We start from the raw sequence: 17,201 nt of genomic DNA on the forward strand, positions 1-17,201 counted from the left end.
AAAATCTCCACTACAGCATGTCAGTGTTTGAAAGAGAGCCTTGGGTTCTTCCCCAATACCTACCTTCCTTTTAGGGCAACCTATCTGAGTCCTGTAGCTTGACAGGTTTCCTACCAGCCTGCCATCCCAAAGGAACATGGATGAGCTATGTTTATGCTGATGGGTCAAATCATTTCTTGGTATGGTTCCACGTGGTATGGTCCACATGACTCTTGTAGACAAAGAGATGAACTACTGATGGCAGAATTTCTGTTCTGGCAGCAGGGAAATTTGTAGAAAGGAGGCCTTTTCAGTGTGAACAGTTTTTGCTCGCAGGTGGTCCAGAATGCCCCATGCTAAATGAGAAGTGAAAAGAGCAGTCAGAATCCAATTTTTCATTGAGAACAAATCAATCCATGTGGGTAAACATTTTATCAAACTCAAGAATGCTGTCTCTCAAGGTGCTTTTCCCTCAACAGTCACTTATTTCCTCTTGCAAGTAGTATCTTCGTTCAGGTTCAATGACTACTGTATATTATGTCCAATGCTTCTGGCAAATGGGTTGGTGGTGACAGCCCAAGATCTTCTAGAATCAAGAGAATTGGATCCACTTCCGAGTTCTAACACTTATCAGCTATGTGACTTTTAGGCAAGTCAGTTAAACATCCAAGTCACAGTGCTCTCATCTGCAAAACAGAAAATGTGATGTACTTCACAGAGCCAGGGGGAGGAATGACTAAGGTGGTACATTTGTACGTGCTTTGTAACCAGTAAAGCCCTTTACTGTACATGTGTCATTTATAGCTCTATACCACCATCATGACCTAGAAAACGAGTACTGACAGAAGACTTATCTTCTTGCCAATGCTAAGACAACTTTAGCCATTTCTGCATTTCTAAAGGAAGGAGTCTTTATCCCCGTATCTATGAAGACTTGGCAGGAATTCCCATCAATATCTAGTTGGTAATATAAACAAATTAAACAAAAGTGTGCACTAGGTTTTAGGAAAATTAAAGACAGAGCTATCGTTTGTACTCCTCTTACATTTCCCAAAGTGCTAAAACTAGACAGTAAATCAGTCCTCAATAAATACTTGTTTATCAACTTTATATTCATTTATTTGTTGATAATACAACAAAGATGTCTATACGCAGTATAATATACATGGCAAAGATGAAAATTAGCAAATTCATGAATCAACATCCTATTTATGCTTAAGAAGACAAAGAAAGTGTTGGTGACTTCATGGTATATATAACCTTAAGGAGTTCGTGATTGAGCCTGGGTCTCTGCTATCAATGTAGGATATAAAAATTCAAATGTACTATCTTTCATATGTATATTAATATAGTAAACATGGAAGCTGATGCTACTCGTGAAAATACTTTATTTTGTTGAACAACTAAAAGTTTGTCTTTAATCCCGTAAGTGCATACACAAAAGGAAAGTGTTGTACAAATCAATGCAACAGAAGAAGAAAAGTAAAAGACAAGTGAAGGAATTTTCTGGAACTTAGATCTGGTTGGCTTTTTCTCCTGAAGTACTTAGATAAATTCACTCACTTTTCTCTTTTGCTGAAGAAGTGCAAATTAGGCAGGCGTGTTATTCTATGTAGGCAAAAGGAAAAAGAAAGAAAAACGTAAAATGGCTATCTATTTGACCAAACTTCATTCTGCAAGAATCCCAATACTAACCTTCTACCATATAAACTAGTTTCAAAATCAGGCTATATCCTTCCAGTACAAACCTGGTTTTGATGGGACAGAGATACTACTCAGTCTGTTTCAGTATTTCCCTTCTTTCAACTTCTGATGTGGTTCTATCCATATTCCCCTTCCTGTCTCCCAGTCAAAGAGAATGGGACACAACTCTCTTTAGAGTCCATCAGTGATGCTTTAGCTGCCAAAAATAGTGACAACAGACATTCATTGTCTGTCTACCTTACTTGTCTAACATTCAGAATTCTGCATCTTAAGAGGCTGTGGCTGAAAACATGAGCCAGTTCTTCAGAATTTCTGACATGTTATTTCTGCCACTTTCTTCCTTACTTTAGCAGAGTAATTTAATTCAATTTGGGGGGGGGATCTTTTCTAGTTACACAGATCAATCCAATTGTTTGGAGCTTCAGAGTGAATTTTTAAACTTGTTGAACAGAAGCATACAAATCTCTAAGAGCAAGTCAGATAATGTACAAAGCCTCCATTCATTGTGTAGGCAGAAAGGAATGCTGGTACCCGGCAGCTCTCTAAGGAATGTTCCCTTGGCTTTGACTGTTCTGCTGGGAACAAGGAGGGAAACACATATATAAAATGAATTATAATGTCTCTGGCTTGTAATGGCAAAATGATAAGAAAAGTTGGCTGTTTAATATAAACTGTCAGTTGCATATTCCAGGCCTCCTCTCTTTGAGGTTCCTCCCACATCCACACGCGCGGCTACTGTTTAGTGCGGAGTACAAAGTGGCCGTTTATTATTATTGACTGGTGAGGCCTGTGCTCCAAAATTCATTCTGTCAACAGAATGTAAGCAAAGTTGGCATTTTAAAGCAGGGCTCTTTCAGTTTCTGGGTTTTCTCAGGATTACTATGCAACAGGATCAGTGCTGTAGTCCTCGGTTCAAGCTGAAAATGTTACACAGGAAGACATACCATGTAAAGGTCAGATTCTTCTACTATAATAATTTTCTTGATCTGTGTATATACAAATGAGGTTGAATGCACAACCTCTTATCGTAACTCTTACCAAGGTCCTATGTACTTTCCACCTGTCAAACTTAAAAACATGTATTAAATGGGAAATCATAACTAATAAATGTATGATGCTGTACTATATGTATGATGCTATAATACCAAGGTGAACTTAATGCGTGTTGTCAAGAAGGTTCTCTCTCCCATGACAGACTCCCAGGATTGTACTTGGTTCCAGAAACCAAGTACAATCTTGTTTATTAGTCTCTCCGTGCTTTTATGGTCAGAGTTAACTCTACAGATTACTACGTGAATAGAAAATATGACTTGATCCATATAGTAATGAAATTATTGGCACTGGGGTATACTTTATCATAGACTTTTATTTCCTATCACTTCCATAAAATAATACATTTTGTTCATAGACTAGAAGATATAACTTGTGAACTTTATGAAGTTATAAATACATTACTTTCCAACTCATAATGGCAAGGAGTAAATTTATTACACCCAATAAGATGCCCATTTCAAATCTACATAATAACAGGTGAAGGCAATACGCCAAGAAAAGGGATTTAAGATGTATCTTCTTGTTAGTTAACCTGATTGAAGTGTCTTTTGAACTAATAATTATTTATTTTTTGCAATTCTCCAAATTCACATTCATCGCTTGCTTCCTTTGTTTGGTAATTCTGCACATATTCTTCTTCCTGCTGTCCTGTAGGACCTCCAAGGTGAAATTGAAGCTCACACAGATGTTTATCACAACCTGGATGAAAACAGCCAAAAAGTCCTGAGATCCCTGGAAGGTTCTGATGATGCAGTCCTGTTACAAAGACGTTTGGATAACATGAACTTCAAGTGGAGTGAACTTCGGAAAAAGTCTCTCAACATTAGGTAGGAAAAGATCTGGAGCAAAAAGGCCACAAATGAATTAAAATGGCCAAATTTTCCTCGTTGTCTTAGCACAAGTAACTAGTATCTCACATGTCTATGTAAATCATCCAATTTCAGAATGATTCATTTTATTTTGAATAAATGAATCATTTATTTGCTTGGTATGGAGATGACACTTGAGGATTCAGATTAGATTAAAATGGTGATGTTTTATAACCATAGGAGACATGGATATTAAGACATTAGAGTGAATTCAAATGAGGAGGTGCAGCTATTCTAATTTCATAAATTTCTCTTTTGGCATATCACAGGGTTATACAAAAAGCGATAACAAATTTACGGATATTATGGAACTATTTTTGGCATTAGTCTAAATGCATACCAGAGGATAGTCTTTAAAAACTGTAACACATTATAATTAACAGTTTAGAGGAGATAGCTCCTACAGTTAAAGAGAGACTGTAGCAACTTCCTGTCTTTTGCTTCCTCTCAGATTTTGTTAAAACACATCCTCTGTAAACTAAGCTTTTAGTTGTACTATACTCACATACTTCATATTTTGCCCCCTTCTATGTGCCAGCTTTCTTTTGAGAAGTTAGTTAATGGATGCATCGTAGCATCTTTGTAAAAGGGGCAGAGGGAAGTTCTTGTTATACCAGTTTTGCAACAGTTCCGTGGAGGAACAAAAGGATAGAGATAGTAAAATGCCCATTGTAACTTAAATGATCTAGCAAGGGCGGGGAATGAAAGCCAGGCTTCCTGCTTTCTAAGCAGTTGCCTTTCTTAATTCATTTCTCTTGATTAAAACTATTTTGTGCTTTCTTCTATGTCTAGAGAAAAAGTGATAGTGAAGGGAGGTAGAAGATGACCAAATGGACTTAATAATACTTATGGGAGTATGCACTAAAGGGTGGGAGTAGTTACTACCTCTAGATAGAAAGATTACAGAAGGGAGTTTTTTTTTTTCTTTATAGTTCTTCTAACTTGTCCAAAATTTTAACATATATACTTCTATAAGGAGGAAAATCTGAATTTTTACTAATTCAGAAGCACTATTGTAAGTGTCTGCATCAAGTATGAAATAATGATGGCAACTAACGTTTACATGATGTACCTACATACCACGCAACGCCATAAGCACTTTCAATTCATTGACTGGTTTAATGCTCTCAGCAACCCTAAGAGGTAGATTTTATTGTTAAATTCTTTTTACATTTGAAGAAAGTGAGGCACAGAGAGGCTAAATAACTTCCTTAGGGTCGCTTAGCAAGTGGAAGATACAAGATGAAAACAGGGAGTCTGGGCCAGGTAGATATAACTAACCGTCAAGTGGTTTAGAAACTCTAAGAGGCCAGGTCATTGAATGTTAGAATGAGTCACTCTGGCCGGGCGCGGTGGCTCACGCCTGTAATCCCTGCATTTTGGGAGGCTGAGGTAGGTGGATCATGAGGTCAAGAGATCGACACCATCCTGGCCAACATGGTGAAACCCCGTCTCTACTAAAAATACAAAAATTAACTGGGCATGGTGGCACGCACCTGTAGTCCCAGCTACTTGGGAGGCTGAGGCAGGAGAATCACTTGAACCTGGGAGGCGGAGGTTGCGATGAGCCAGGATCGCACCACTTCACTCCAGCCTGGGAGACAGAGTGAGACTCTGTCTCAAAAAAAAAAAAAAAAAGAAAGAAAAAGAAAAAAAGAAAAAAAAAGAAACCAGAGATTCTGACTTCAGAGTCTGAACTTTTAACCACCATGCAATACCATAGCATATAAAGAAAGAAGGAAACTTTTACAAAGAAATGCATACAAATTGAAGGATGGAATAGAGAGTAGATTTTTTCTAGGAGTAGAAAAGGATTTGTTTTTATGAGAAGTAGATTGCTAGGAGTAGAACAGAGTTTATTTTTATGTATAAGGTGTTTTTTCTTCTTTCCCCCAAGTTTGCACCTTGGCTTCCCAGACTTTGTTACTTATCTCCCTATTTTGTATATGAATGTTGTATCAACTTGTTGGTGGTACACTGAGAGCAACAATGGCAATAGCATTTTCAGAGATAGGGAGTCTCTGTTGGCTTTCTACAGCTTAAACTCTTAAGAGAGGTCAGTATGTGTGATGACATAGGCCACTTTCATAACATTCGTCATTAAAAAAGAATGAAAATGTGCGATGGAAGAAAATATTGGCAGGTAAAGTTAAGTTATTCTTCTCTGCACAAAAGAAAAAGAAAGGTGCTATAATTGTTCCGAGTATCACTGAGTGCCTTTTCTCTCCCTCATGTGAACTTGATAAAATAAAAGGAGAATTAAAAGTGGCAAACAGCATGTCAGCCAAAATATGAACCTTTCATTCTCCGCAGTTTCCCATATGTCAGCTACTGCAGTTTAATCTTGCTGTCATTGGTCAGGTAGAAAACAGTTACCTTAGCTTATCTAAGGTGCTGTGAATTCTAGAATTTAAATATTCAAATCAATGGTTTGGGCTTTTATATAGGCCTCTCTAATAATACAGGATATGTTATAAGCACTCATAAAAAGCAAAGAAGTAATTCTCCACATCAAAGCAATTTAGCTTATTTCTTGACACTTGATTGAAATTAGGGTATTGGTCAATCTATAGCAAAAGGCAGAGTTCAATTGAGAGAAGTACAGTAAAGGCAGTAATTAGGGATGATTATGAAATAGGATAGAATAACACCGGAAGAGTTAGATATAGAACCATTAGTGGCACTGATAAACCTGCTTTATGAATCTTGTCACTTCTTCCATGGGGGTTATTTTAAAATGAAAAGTTGCCACAATTAAAAAATAGTTTCCATGATATCCTGGAAAAACAGTCCTGTGTTTGCCCAAATTATAACATATTATAAAAAATTACAGTTGGTTCATTGTTTCGTGAGGGATTCTGAAACTGCTCTTGTATTTCGAAAAAATAAAACCATTAGTGCTTTATTCCCAGGTGTCCATTTTTAAAGAAGCAAAATTGAATTTGAATCCAAATGATTTTGAAGTTTCCCTTTGCATTCCATTGGCTCATAAGAGATATTCTTGTGCTTCCAAATACAGGTCCATATTGTATCATTTTCCTTCCATTTATTTTTCTTCTGCCATGCATCTTTTCTTTTCCTGTGATTAAGAGTCTTATTTAAGTCATCATGTTATGCCATATTGATACATTTACAAGAATACTCTACCTTGGACGCTGTTTATATCATATTACTCTTTTGTTCAAAGCTTCCATCTTGTACATCTCCGTATCTCCCTCATTCATTTATTTATTTGTTCATTCAACAAATATTTAATGAATTCCTGCTATGTACTAGGCACTCTTCTGGGCACGGAGGATACAACCATGAATAAAACATGCCCAAAAAATCACTGCTCTAATGAAGTTATATTTAATCATTAGAATCTAGTAGGCCCTTCACTCTCTGCCAACTGTGCCTCTTAAGCCCTTGCTAAGCCCTTCCCTTCTCTGTTCTTTTTCTGCCTGCAGTTCCTTTCTCACCAAGCGTCGTTCTATTACTCCCCAACATAGATTCTCTGAGCCAAGAGAATCAAGAGATTCTATTTTCTAACCGCATTCCTACTCTCCAATAATTTCCTCACTCTCCCATATGAGTATGTACCCTTGCTGGTTCTCACACTTGCAACATTCTCTCGCCTCTTATTCTCCAAATTTTGATTCATATTCCATAACGAATCTTTTCTTTTCTGGCTGTTTCCTCACTAGGTCTTCCCAATACTATTCTAATTTACACTTGATAACATGTTTCTCCAAGTGTTCAAGAGTTGCTTTAGAGGGCTATGCTTACTGCCTCCAGCTAACTTATATGAATACAAAAATTTCAAACTTGAAATTTGTGAGTATGGTAGAGTAGAAAGACATGAGCCAGCTGCTGGGCAACCCAGTTTCCCTTCTGTTCTGTTCTGTCACTAACTGTCTAGTATATAATCTTGATCAAGTCACTTAACTGCTTCAGACTTCAATTTTCTCCCTCACTGAAATGAAGAGTTTGACCAGAAACATGAACAGTCTCTTCCAGTTCTCCTGCAGTTCTACAATTTTATTCTTTTAATTCTGCAATCACACTTTATGAACCTGGAAAAATTGTTTAAATTTTCTACCTTGGTTTTCTTAATTAAAATAGAACTGATTAATCTAAAAGGCATTGTATAAAGTAAATAAGATGTCTTTGAGAGAAAAGAAATTTAATCGAAATTGTATAATCCTATCTCATAAGTTAATTCAAGAAAATTATATGCTATCATTCCACATGCATTATCACATCACATGTTGGCCAAGAGGTATAAGGAAGAAAAGTAAGTAGTCAACGATAATTTAAGTTCCATCAAATGAAACAAAAACATTAACAGCTTTAAGTGGGTTTACAAAGAGAAAATTATTTACTTAAATGTACACATACACATACACACACAGTTACTAATGACATTACCCAATATTAAGATGGTAATTAGTCAAAGAAAGTGTTTTTCATTCTAAAATTCCATATCTACAATCCTTACATTTTTAATTTTAAAATATTAATAACTTGAGAAGTCAATTTTCTTATATAAGAAATATATATGAAGATTTCAATTTAGTCTACTACTAGATTATTTTTCCAGATCATTGTATATACTATTAACTATGAAAATCACATAATATGTTGTCAACATAATTTCAGCAGAATTTACATTCTGTGAGATTTTTATATTTGGCAGAAAAATTTGTAAATGTTATATAAAATATTGACATTTATACAATTCTGAACATTAAGAGGCAAGGACACTGACATTATATAGTCTGCTGAAGCAATAAATCTATTGGGGAGTACTTGCTATTAGAGGTTAGGATAGTTAGTGTCTTTTTATAATGGAGAACAAAGAAAGGGCAAAAAGAGGTGGGGTCTACCTTTGAGAGAAAAATGCAACTTGGACATTGAATATCTCTTACCTTCTTTCTCTCACTTTTAGAATGCTAATTATGTTTGAATGTTGGAGTTAAAAACCTGTCTAGAAAAAAAAATGTTGACTTCTCTTTGGGATTAATTCTCTCTCTTTATTTAAAGAGATAGCTCCCATTTTAATTCTGTGGTTCTTTGATTTTTTTGTTTCTGAAGTACAAGTTCAAATTATTTATCTGTTGATAACACCCTGGAGATTTTTCTCAGTGTTCTCTTGTAGTAGTTTCATGGTTTGAGGTCTTACATTTAAGTCTTTAATCCACTTTGATTTGATTTTTGTATATGGTGAGAGTCTTTTCCATGGGTCCTTGTGTCTGTTTTTATGGCAGTATTGTGGTTCTTTATTATTTCTGCATCCTACCTTTTCTTTATGCATGCTTAAGTGCTATTTTATTACATGAGGGTACTAAAGATTTATAGGGATATATCATTAGTTTTATAAAGGAAGTCAAAGTGAAAAATGAATTCAATATAACACATTTCACTTTAAGAATGCATGCCTTTCAGAGTAAAGTTTTATTAAGGATTTCAAACTAGGCGTTGACCAAATCACAGTTGAAATATCTGTGTCTAGAGAAATAACAATCACTTTATCAGCCCCTATAATTCTTAGCGTCCTGACACTGAGGAGTTCCTTAAAGACCAAGCAATATACTCCAACACATCTAAAGGCTCTGTGTTTTACCTAAACCTTACAAATTGTGGAAACTATCAGCTTTTTAGAGATTAGCACTTGCCTTGTTAAATGGTGGTAACCCCTAAGCTCTTGTCTTCACTAATAAAGATTAATAGAAATAGATAGAAGCTAATTATGCCCCTTTGAACCACCTCTTTTATTTTCTGTTGAGTGGGTAGGAATAAACAGAATATATTTGACAATTAGCAATGTTAAAAGACAAACTTTAGACAAATTCAGTTTTGCAGAGTTTATTTGAGCAAAAAACAATTCATGAATCAGACAGTACTCAGAATTAGAAGTTCAGAAAGCTCCACCCAGCAAGGTGGGCAGGCAGTATTTATAGATAGAAAAAGGAAGTGACATACAGAAACAGCTTGACTGGTTACAGCTTAGAATTTGTCTTACTTGGAAATAGTGTAAATAGGCATTTGCCTTATATGGATATGAGCTGATCAGTTTACAGCCTGTGATTAGCTGAATTTTGACTGCTGGGATTGGCTGAGACTCAGCTATTTGTTACAAGAATGTACTCTTAAGTTGCGTATTGCTTACATGCCAAGCTGGGTTGCAGTTTGCTATGTACAGAGGCAGCTTTAGGCCCGATTTAATTGAATTTAACAGCAACAAGCCTTTTTGCTCAGAGATCTAAAACATTTGGTTAAAACCACTAAGGTTTAAGGATTTTCTCATCTCACAAAAGTTTGTAATTTCCATTTCCCATATCTAAATAGGACAGCTCAAGTTATGTTTTTCAGCAGCTGTTTTATACCTTTGCAATCTTGATTTCTACATATGCAAAACAAGAAGGTTGAACTATGATCTCTCAGGTTCCTTCCAGCCCCAACAGCCTATGTATGATACAACCAGAAAAAAAGGTCATTACAAATACAAAGAAACATTTTCAGGAGGAGATATTCCACATGCAAACATAGGTTAATCATTTCAAAATATCTGGTATATACACTCATGAAAATAAAAACAGGGCATGAGGCATTTGTTTTAATAAATCTGTTGGGAAATGTGACTTGATAACATTTCACGGGCTTAACATGGTCAAAGAAAATGTTTTGAGCTCATAATGTTCCTTACATTTAGATCTTCAAAATCAAGTCACTGACAGATGCCACCTTTGCCCTGTGGAGACCAAGAAGTAACGTTTGGGGCATATCAGAAATGCTTTAATAAATTCTTTATCAAAGAATGGTTCTGGAGCTTACCTGTGGAATTGTGAAGGTTCTTGTTAAAAGCAGAGATTCTTGATAGAATTATAGAAAGTCTGGAGGTGGCACCTAGCAATCTCGATTTTAAACAAGCTACTCAAATGTTTCCCATGCACGCTAGAGATTGAGACCCAGAGCTTTAGATTGAACACGTTTGTATATGCTGTTTTAATTCATTCTCTGGCTGCCTTTCACCTCTTCCGTGCTTACTCAGTGTTCTCTGTTGTTCTCTGTGCTTTATAAGTTTGTTGCTTCAGTTTTTGTCCTCCCAGCACATTTTTCCTTTCACTCTTGAGCTTTAGGAGAGGGAAAAAATGAAGCAATCTGATATGTAGTTCAGATGATCAAACATTCTGAAATTTTATCTAACTCCACACCTTAGAAAAAAATTAAAGAATGGCCCCTTACCCAGATATGTGAGAGCTTTTCACCTTTTAAGGTTCTAGGTCCGTCTTCTGCTGCTGTATTAGCTCTCTTGAGACTGTCCTCTGTCCCTGGCTTCTAACAACCCCTATTTCATGCTATTAAGTTTTCTCTTAGATCCTTTAGAACTGAATTCCTGGCTGGGTGCGGTGGCTTACGCCCCTAATCCCAACATTTTGGGAGGTTGAGGCAGGTGGATCACCTGAGGTCAAGAGTTCGAGACCAGCCTGGCCAACATGGCGAAACCCATCTCTACTAAAAATACCAAAAAATAGTTGGGTATGGTGGTGGGCACCTGTAATCCCAGCCACTTGGGAGGCAGATGCAGGAGAGAATTGCTTGAACCTGGGAGGTGGAGGTTGCAGTGAACCAAGATCGTGCCATTGCACTCCAGCCTGGGTGACAAATCAAGACTCTGTCTCAAAGAAAAAAAAAAAGAGAGAGAGAACCGAATTCCTTAGGTCTCAGTTATTTTGCTCTCACTTAGGGGACACAAAGGGGTTCATTGACCCACTAATAATTAGTCAGCACCATTTAACCTACAACTGGAATTTTAGCACTTCCTTACATAAACAAAGCCGCAGCTTGAGGTCTCAACATAGGCAGCCTGCCCTTCACTATATCCTCCTCCAGACCTCTCTGCCACAACGATATTTTGTTTCCTCTATCAGGCATACAGAGACCAAACATTAAGCATCGTTATATTCTCTCTTCCCTTCTTCTCTCCCACCTCCCCAATGCATCCTAGAGACTTAGAGGCAGTCAATAAATATTTGTTTAATCAGTGTCTTTTCTACCATTTGCTGCTTTTCCATGTCTGAGCCCTGCCTCTCTCCACCTACCTTTCAAAATGTCCTGCTTGACAGCCTCTTTCACTCTCAAAGGGACCACACTGAATTCCAGACACCCCAAGGAATTCATTTAACCATTATACATTTAAACAGCTAAAATCTTTCATAGGGAATTGTCGCTTAGGCTTATCATGGAAAAGTGATAACTGAAAGGATGGTACAGAAACATAAAAGAACTGACCTCTAATTGCATGCAATCTGCATGCACTATTATATTCAATTCATGCCATTTATGGTATTTCACGATTCACTTCTTAGGAAATAATACCTTAGAGTCTTGAACAATTTATCTTATTTGATGAAAATGCCTTCATTTTTTCTGAACATATTGTTTATATTGCAATTATAGAAAGAAAATCTTGACAATTTGGAGAAGTATAAAGATTAAGAAATAAATCACCTGTAAATCTACCTCTGAGGGATAACCTGGTTGTCATTACAAAATTTTTTCATAGACAAGCATATACATACAAATACATACGCATACACAAATATTTTAGAAAAAAAAATGTATTTGTTTTGTAACCTGTTTTCTCACTTAGTAACTGACATGATGACTTTTCCATATCCATAAATATTTGACTATGTCATCATGTTGAACCTTGCATAGGATTTTACTGTATGAATGCACCATTATATATATAATAACTCCCTTTTAAATTAAGAGCTACTTAATTAAATTCATATATAAATTTCATTAATTTCTAAATTTAAAGCATATACAAGTTTCACTGCATTTGAAAACAATCAGTAGGTAGGGGTTTTGCATTTCTCAAGCAATTCCCTCATATTGAATATTTAAATTGTTTCTGTTTTATCAATCTTAAATGATGCTATATATAACATTTTTCCACCTATATCTTTGTATCTTTTTCCAATTTCTTTGTTAGTATAAATTCCTTGAATTTAAGCCTGTGAGTCATTGTATTTGCACATTTTAAAGACTTTTATGTATTGTCAAATTATCCTTCAGAAAGTTTGGAACAATTTAATTTTAGTAGATAAGTATTCTTTGGTGATTCTGTTTGACTAAGGCCAAAAGGAGAATTGTATTTGAAATGTCAAGCTAAGTTACCGAATGGCTAAAGGAAATGTTGCTCTACCTGGTTGCTTTGCTTTATATTTCAATCTTTGCAGCATTAAAGACTTTATTATATTTATGTTATAGGTAGCATTATTATGAATTAATTAGTAATTGCTGATAATAGCTGAGTGATTCAGCATAATTTCTAATTTACCTGAAGATAAAGCTTTGTTAAGATGCTGCGTTTCCTCTTTGCTTTCTGGATGATGATTTATTTTATTAATTTAGCTTCTCATCTTCAAGTAAAATGTGGATTTTATAGCATAGATCATTCATTTGTGTATTCTTAAATGGCTTCAAAGGATTAACATGTTCTAAATACAGTTGACGGTAAAGCACTCAGTCTCCTGCCTAAATTATTCATGTTCGGGGGAAGCTTTCAGATAAATGTCTGATTTTACCCTTCCATGTGAGTTGTTGTCTTAGTACTTTTTACACAAAGGAAACAAAGCAGAAAATGTTGAAACTTGGTGAAGACAAATCCCAGGTGCACACAAATAAAGAAGGGTAGGGGAAAAGGAGAAGCATTTGGGAAGAGGAGCAGAAAGGAACAGATGCCAGATGGAAGAACTCAATGGAAAAGGCTGCCTAGGGTGTAGAAATGGAAAAGTCAAAATGTGGGGAGAGACCTTTCCATTTCTCAAGGCAGAAAGAATTCCAGTACTAGCATGAGTCACATGAAAATGAAGTGTTTTTTATTAGTCACTGCATCCAGTTTTTTTCTACCAGAAATATTAAGAATCATTGACTATAACATATGGAAAAGCAATCGATTCCAGTGCATATTTCATGCCAAAAGTCTCAGCATTCTGCATGTGGAAATAAACATATGGCTAAACACTGCTTTTCTCAAAATTGCCATCAAACTATCCCTGTTTTATGGCTCTCAAAAGTAAGTAGCCAGATTTTTATTCAAGACTGCTTTGTAGTTCACAATAGGTTTACTGTACTTTTTAATGGAATTGTTAGAATCATCGATTATACTTCTAGATATTCTGACATAGTATGCTGCTGTTCTTTTTCAGGTCCCATTTGGAAGCCAGTTCTGACCAGTGGAAGCGTCTGCACCTTTCTCTACAGGAACTTCTGGTGTGGCTACAGCTGAAAGATGATGAATTAAGCCGGCAGGCACCTATTGGAGGCGACTTTCCAGCGGTTCAGAAGCAGAACGATGTACATAGGGTAGGACATTTTTAAGCCTAGTGCCTTGCACATGTTAAGCACATAGTAATCCAGTGACTAATTTAAAATTAATTTTGTTTGAAATTAAGTTGAATAGAAATCTTTTTTACTCTTCTCACCCAAGGGTCAATTACAAATAATTCAAGCCATTATATTTTAAATGTCAAATACATCTGTGTTAATAATACCGTTTAAGAATCGTCCATCTCTTTTGGCTATATAAAAAAAACTCTTCATTATGAAAAATATTGAACATATGCAAAAGTAGACAGAATGCTATAATAAAACTCATGTACCCATCAAGACATCAACAATTATCAAATCATGTCAGATCTTATTTATTCTATAGCTCTTCCCAGATTATTTTAAAACAAATATCAGGCATGTGTTATTTTATTTGTTAGTATTTCAAAAGGTTAAAAGATAGGATTCACTCTTTTAAGATAATCACCTTGCTACTATAATGCTTTTGAAATATCGATAATTTCATCATATCAAATATCCAGTCCATATTCAAATTTCCATTTCTCTCATACATATTATGAATTTTTTAAACTTTTTCTGGTTTGGATTTAAATAAAAATTGAAATCAGACCCATACCTTACTTTGGTTAATTGGTCTTTTTATTACTTTTTATTTGGGAGTAATTACAGATTCACTGTAAGTTTCTAAAATAGTATAGTTTCCCTGTGCCTTTCACCCTGTTTCTTCTCATCGTTATATGTCATGCAACTGTAGTACAATTCTTATTGTCATTTCAACATGCAATCAATATAAAAAATGTACATTTACAGCACGTCTCAATTCAGGCTTATTACATTCCAAGTACTCCGTAGCCAGATGTTGCCAGAAGCTACCAATTAAACAGTGCAGTTCTATAGTTTGATCGTATTTGGGTTTTTTTTTTTTTTTTTTTTTTTTTTTGGCAAGACTGCTTCACAGGCGTTCGTGTATTCTTCCATCATCAGGAGTTGGTATATAATGCCTTGTTTTCTCTTTTTGTGTGATGTTTAATAGCTGTTCATGATCAGTGGCTAGGGGTTACAGTGTGATAATTGCCTATCTCTACCATTCCTTCTTCATTTATTCACTGGGGTAGGTCTATGAAAAAAAATGTTTTGCACTTGTCTCCTATTTTGGTACTCAGTATACCTTTCATATTGAACAAGCAAAATGCATGTTTCAATTTTACCAATTTTTATAATAACAAGTTGTTCACTAGCATCCTCCAACGATGACCAATAATTTCTTTTTGTTTTGTTTTGTTTTATTTTTACTTACATTTCTATCTTCTCTACTAAGCTCTGAGTGAAAAAGGCAGAGATTTTGTCTTGTTCACCTCCAAGACCCTAGCGCCTAGCAAAGTGTCTGGTGTAGAATGGATACTGATAAGTGTTTTGGAAATGGGAATAAAAGGTACAAGAACAGAAATGAATAGCAAACCAAACAAATTACTACCAAATAATAAAAACTTGAAAAAATGGTGCCACTTTTGTATGTTGAGTGTGTAAAGGAAAGATCTCTGTGGAGATAAAGGCAAAGGTGGCATCTTGAGGAAAGGTCAAGGGTTTATATTATTCTGGAGAAGATGATATAGGAAATTATAAAAATGGAAGAGAACATGAAAGAAGACCCAGGGATCTTTGCAAAAAATGCCAGGGAAATTACCAGTTTCTCCTTTAGCCATTTGCCTTCATATATTTCTGAATATTAAATTAGTTTTTGTGGTAGGGTGAAATTTAATGGTGCTATGTGTTTTAAATGTTCTGACTTTGAATGAACAGCCAAAACACTCTGGTGTACATATAGAAAAGCACTCACTGAGGAGGATGGGCCTTTAAAAAAAAAAAAATGCCTTATGCAATATAGTGAAATGAGACAGAATTTCTACAAAAGATAAATTTTATGCTAGTTCCAGAAACCAAAGAAAATGAATCATGGACAGGTGCACTGGGAGTCAGGAGACTGAGATTCTAGTCATATTTCTTCATAAGATGGATTCTGATTGCTATTTTGTTCTTCAACTGTAATAGGAGGAAATTGGTCCAAATAATTGCTGTGGTTTCTTCCAGCCGGTATTTTGTTATAAATACTGCTTCACTATTCCTAGTTATTAGTTTTGGTTACTTGTTAAGAGTGGTAAAATGTTTGTACTTACTCAGTTCTTACTCAGGAATCTCATGACAAATAACATGACTTGGGGAGATGGTGATGCTGGAGTTATGAGTGATACTCACCAGAATGAAGTTAATCCATCCCCACTTAGTGTGCTTGCTCAGATAGCTCCCTGTTACCTTTCTTGAATTTCACAAGACTTCCAGCCCATTGATTACTCTGTGTTTTATACATTAGTTCCTCTGACCTTCCATATTTACCTCCTTCCAAGTACAACTTAGATTGAATCATCTAAATTTTAATAATTTGTTTTCAAAACTCCGGAACACTTTGCTTCTTTATCTTTTTGTCACTGCAATCTCCAAAACTCTAAAACTCTAGCTAAATATTCCAAGACTCTAAAAAAAATCTAAATATTTTCTCATACCAGACAACAGTGTAGTGGACTGATACAGTACCTTTTCCAAATGACCAGCCTTCAGCCTTCCACTACCAAGACATTGCTGGGTCAATTTTTTTTGGGGGGGTGCAGGAGGGACGGAGTCTTGCTCCACCAGGCTGGAGTGCAATGGCATAATCTCAGCTCTCTGCAACCTCCGCCTCCCGGGTTCAAGCGTTTCCCCTGCCTCAGCCTACTGAGTAGCTGGGACTACAGGCACGCACCACCATGCCCAGATAATTTTCGTATTTTTAGTAGAGACAGGGTTTCACCATGTTGGCCAGATGGTCTCGATCTCTTGACCTCGTGATCTGCCTGCCTTGGCCTCCCAAGGTGCTGGGATTACAGGCGTAAGACACCGCACCCGGCCAATTTACCTTCAAAATTGTTTTTTTACTGTCTACTATTGTCATCATCATAATTATAAGAGACCATTTCTCCTAACCTTTCTGAATCTACTCTTGCCACCCTACAATGCATTCTCTACATTTCAGTCAGAACAATCTGTGTAAAAAACATAAATCCAATTGTATCAGTCCTTATCTTAACACTGTAGTAGTTTTCTCAGTGCTCTTTGAAAAAGACCAAAATCCTCAACAAGGGTGACAAGGCACTATCTGGCTTGTCTGGCCTCAACCTCCTCTTTTCTAGATGCTCTTCCCTTGCTGTTTGGACACCAGTC

General features: G+C 36.0%; 1 protein-coding gene across 1 annotated transcript in view; it reads left to right on the forward strand.

Annotated features, from left to right (window-relative positions):
* Positions 1–17,201, forward strand: part of DMD (dystrophin) — a 2,224,438-nt gene that overhangs the window by 1,830,104 nt on the left and 377,133 nt on the right. Inside the window, 2 exon segments of the mRNA XM_033201414.1 lie at positions 3,391–3,563; positions 13,808–13,964. Of these exon segments, the coding sequence (XP_033057305.1) occupies positions 3,391–3,563; positions 13,808–13,964 (330 nt within the window).

The sequence above is a fragment of the Trachypithecus francoisi genome, unplaced genomic scaffold (genome assembly GCF_009764315.1).
Source record: "Trachypithecus francoisi isolate TF-2019V2 unplaced genomic scaffold, Tfra_2.0 Lachesis_group6, whole genome shotgun sequence".
Taxonomy (NCBI): domain Eukaryota; kingdom Metazoa; phylum Chordata; class Mammalia; order Primates; family Cercopithecidae; genus Trachypithecus; species Trachypithecus francoisi.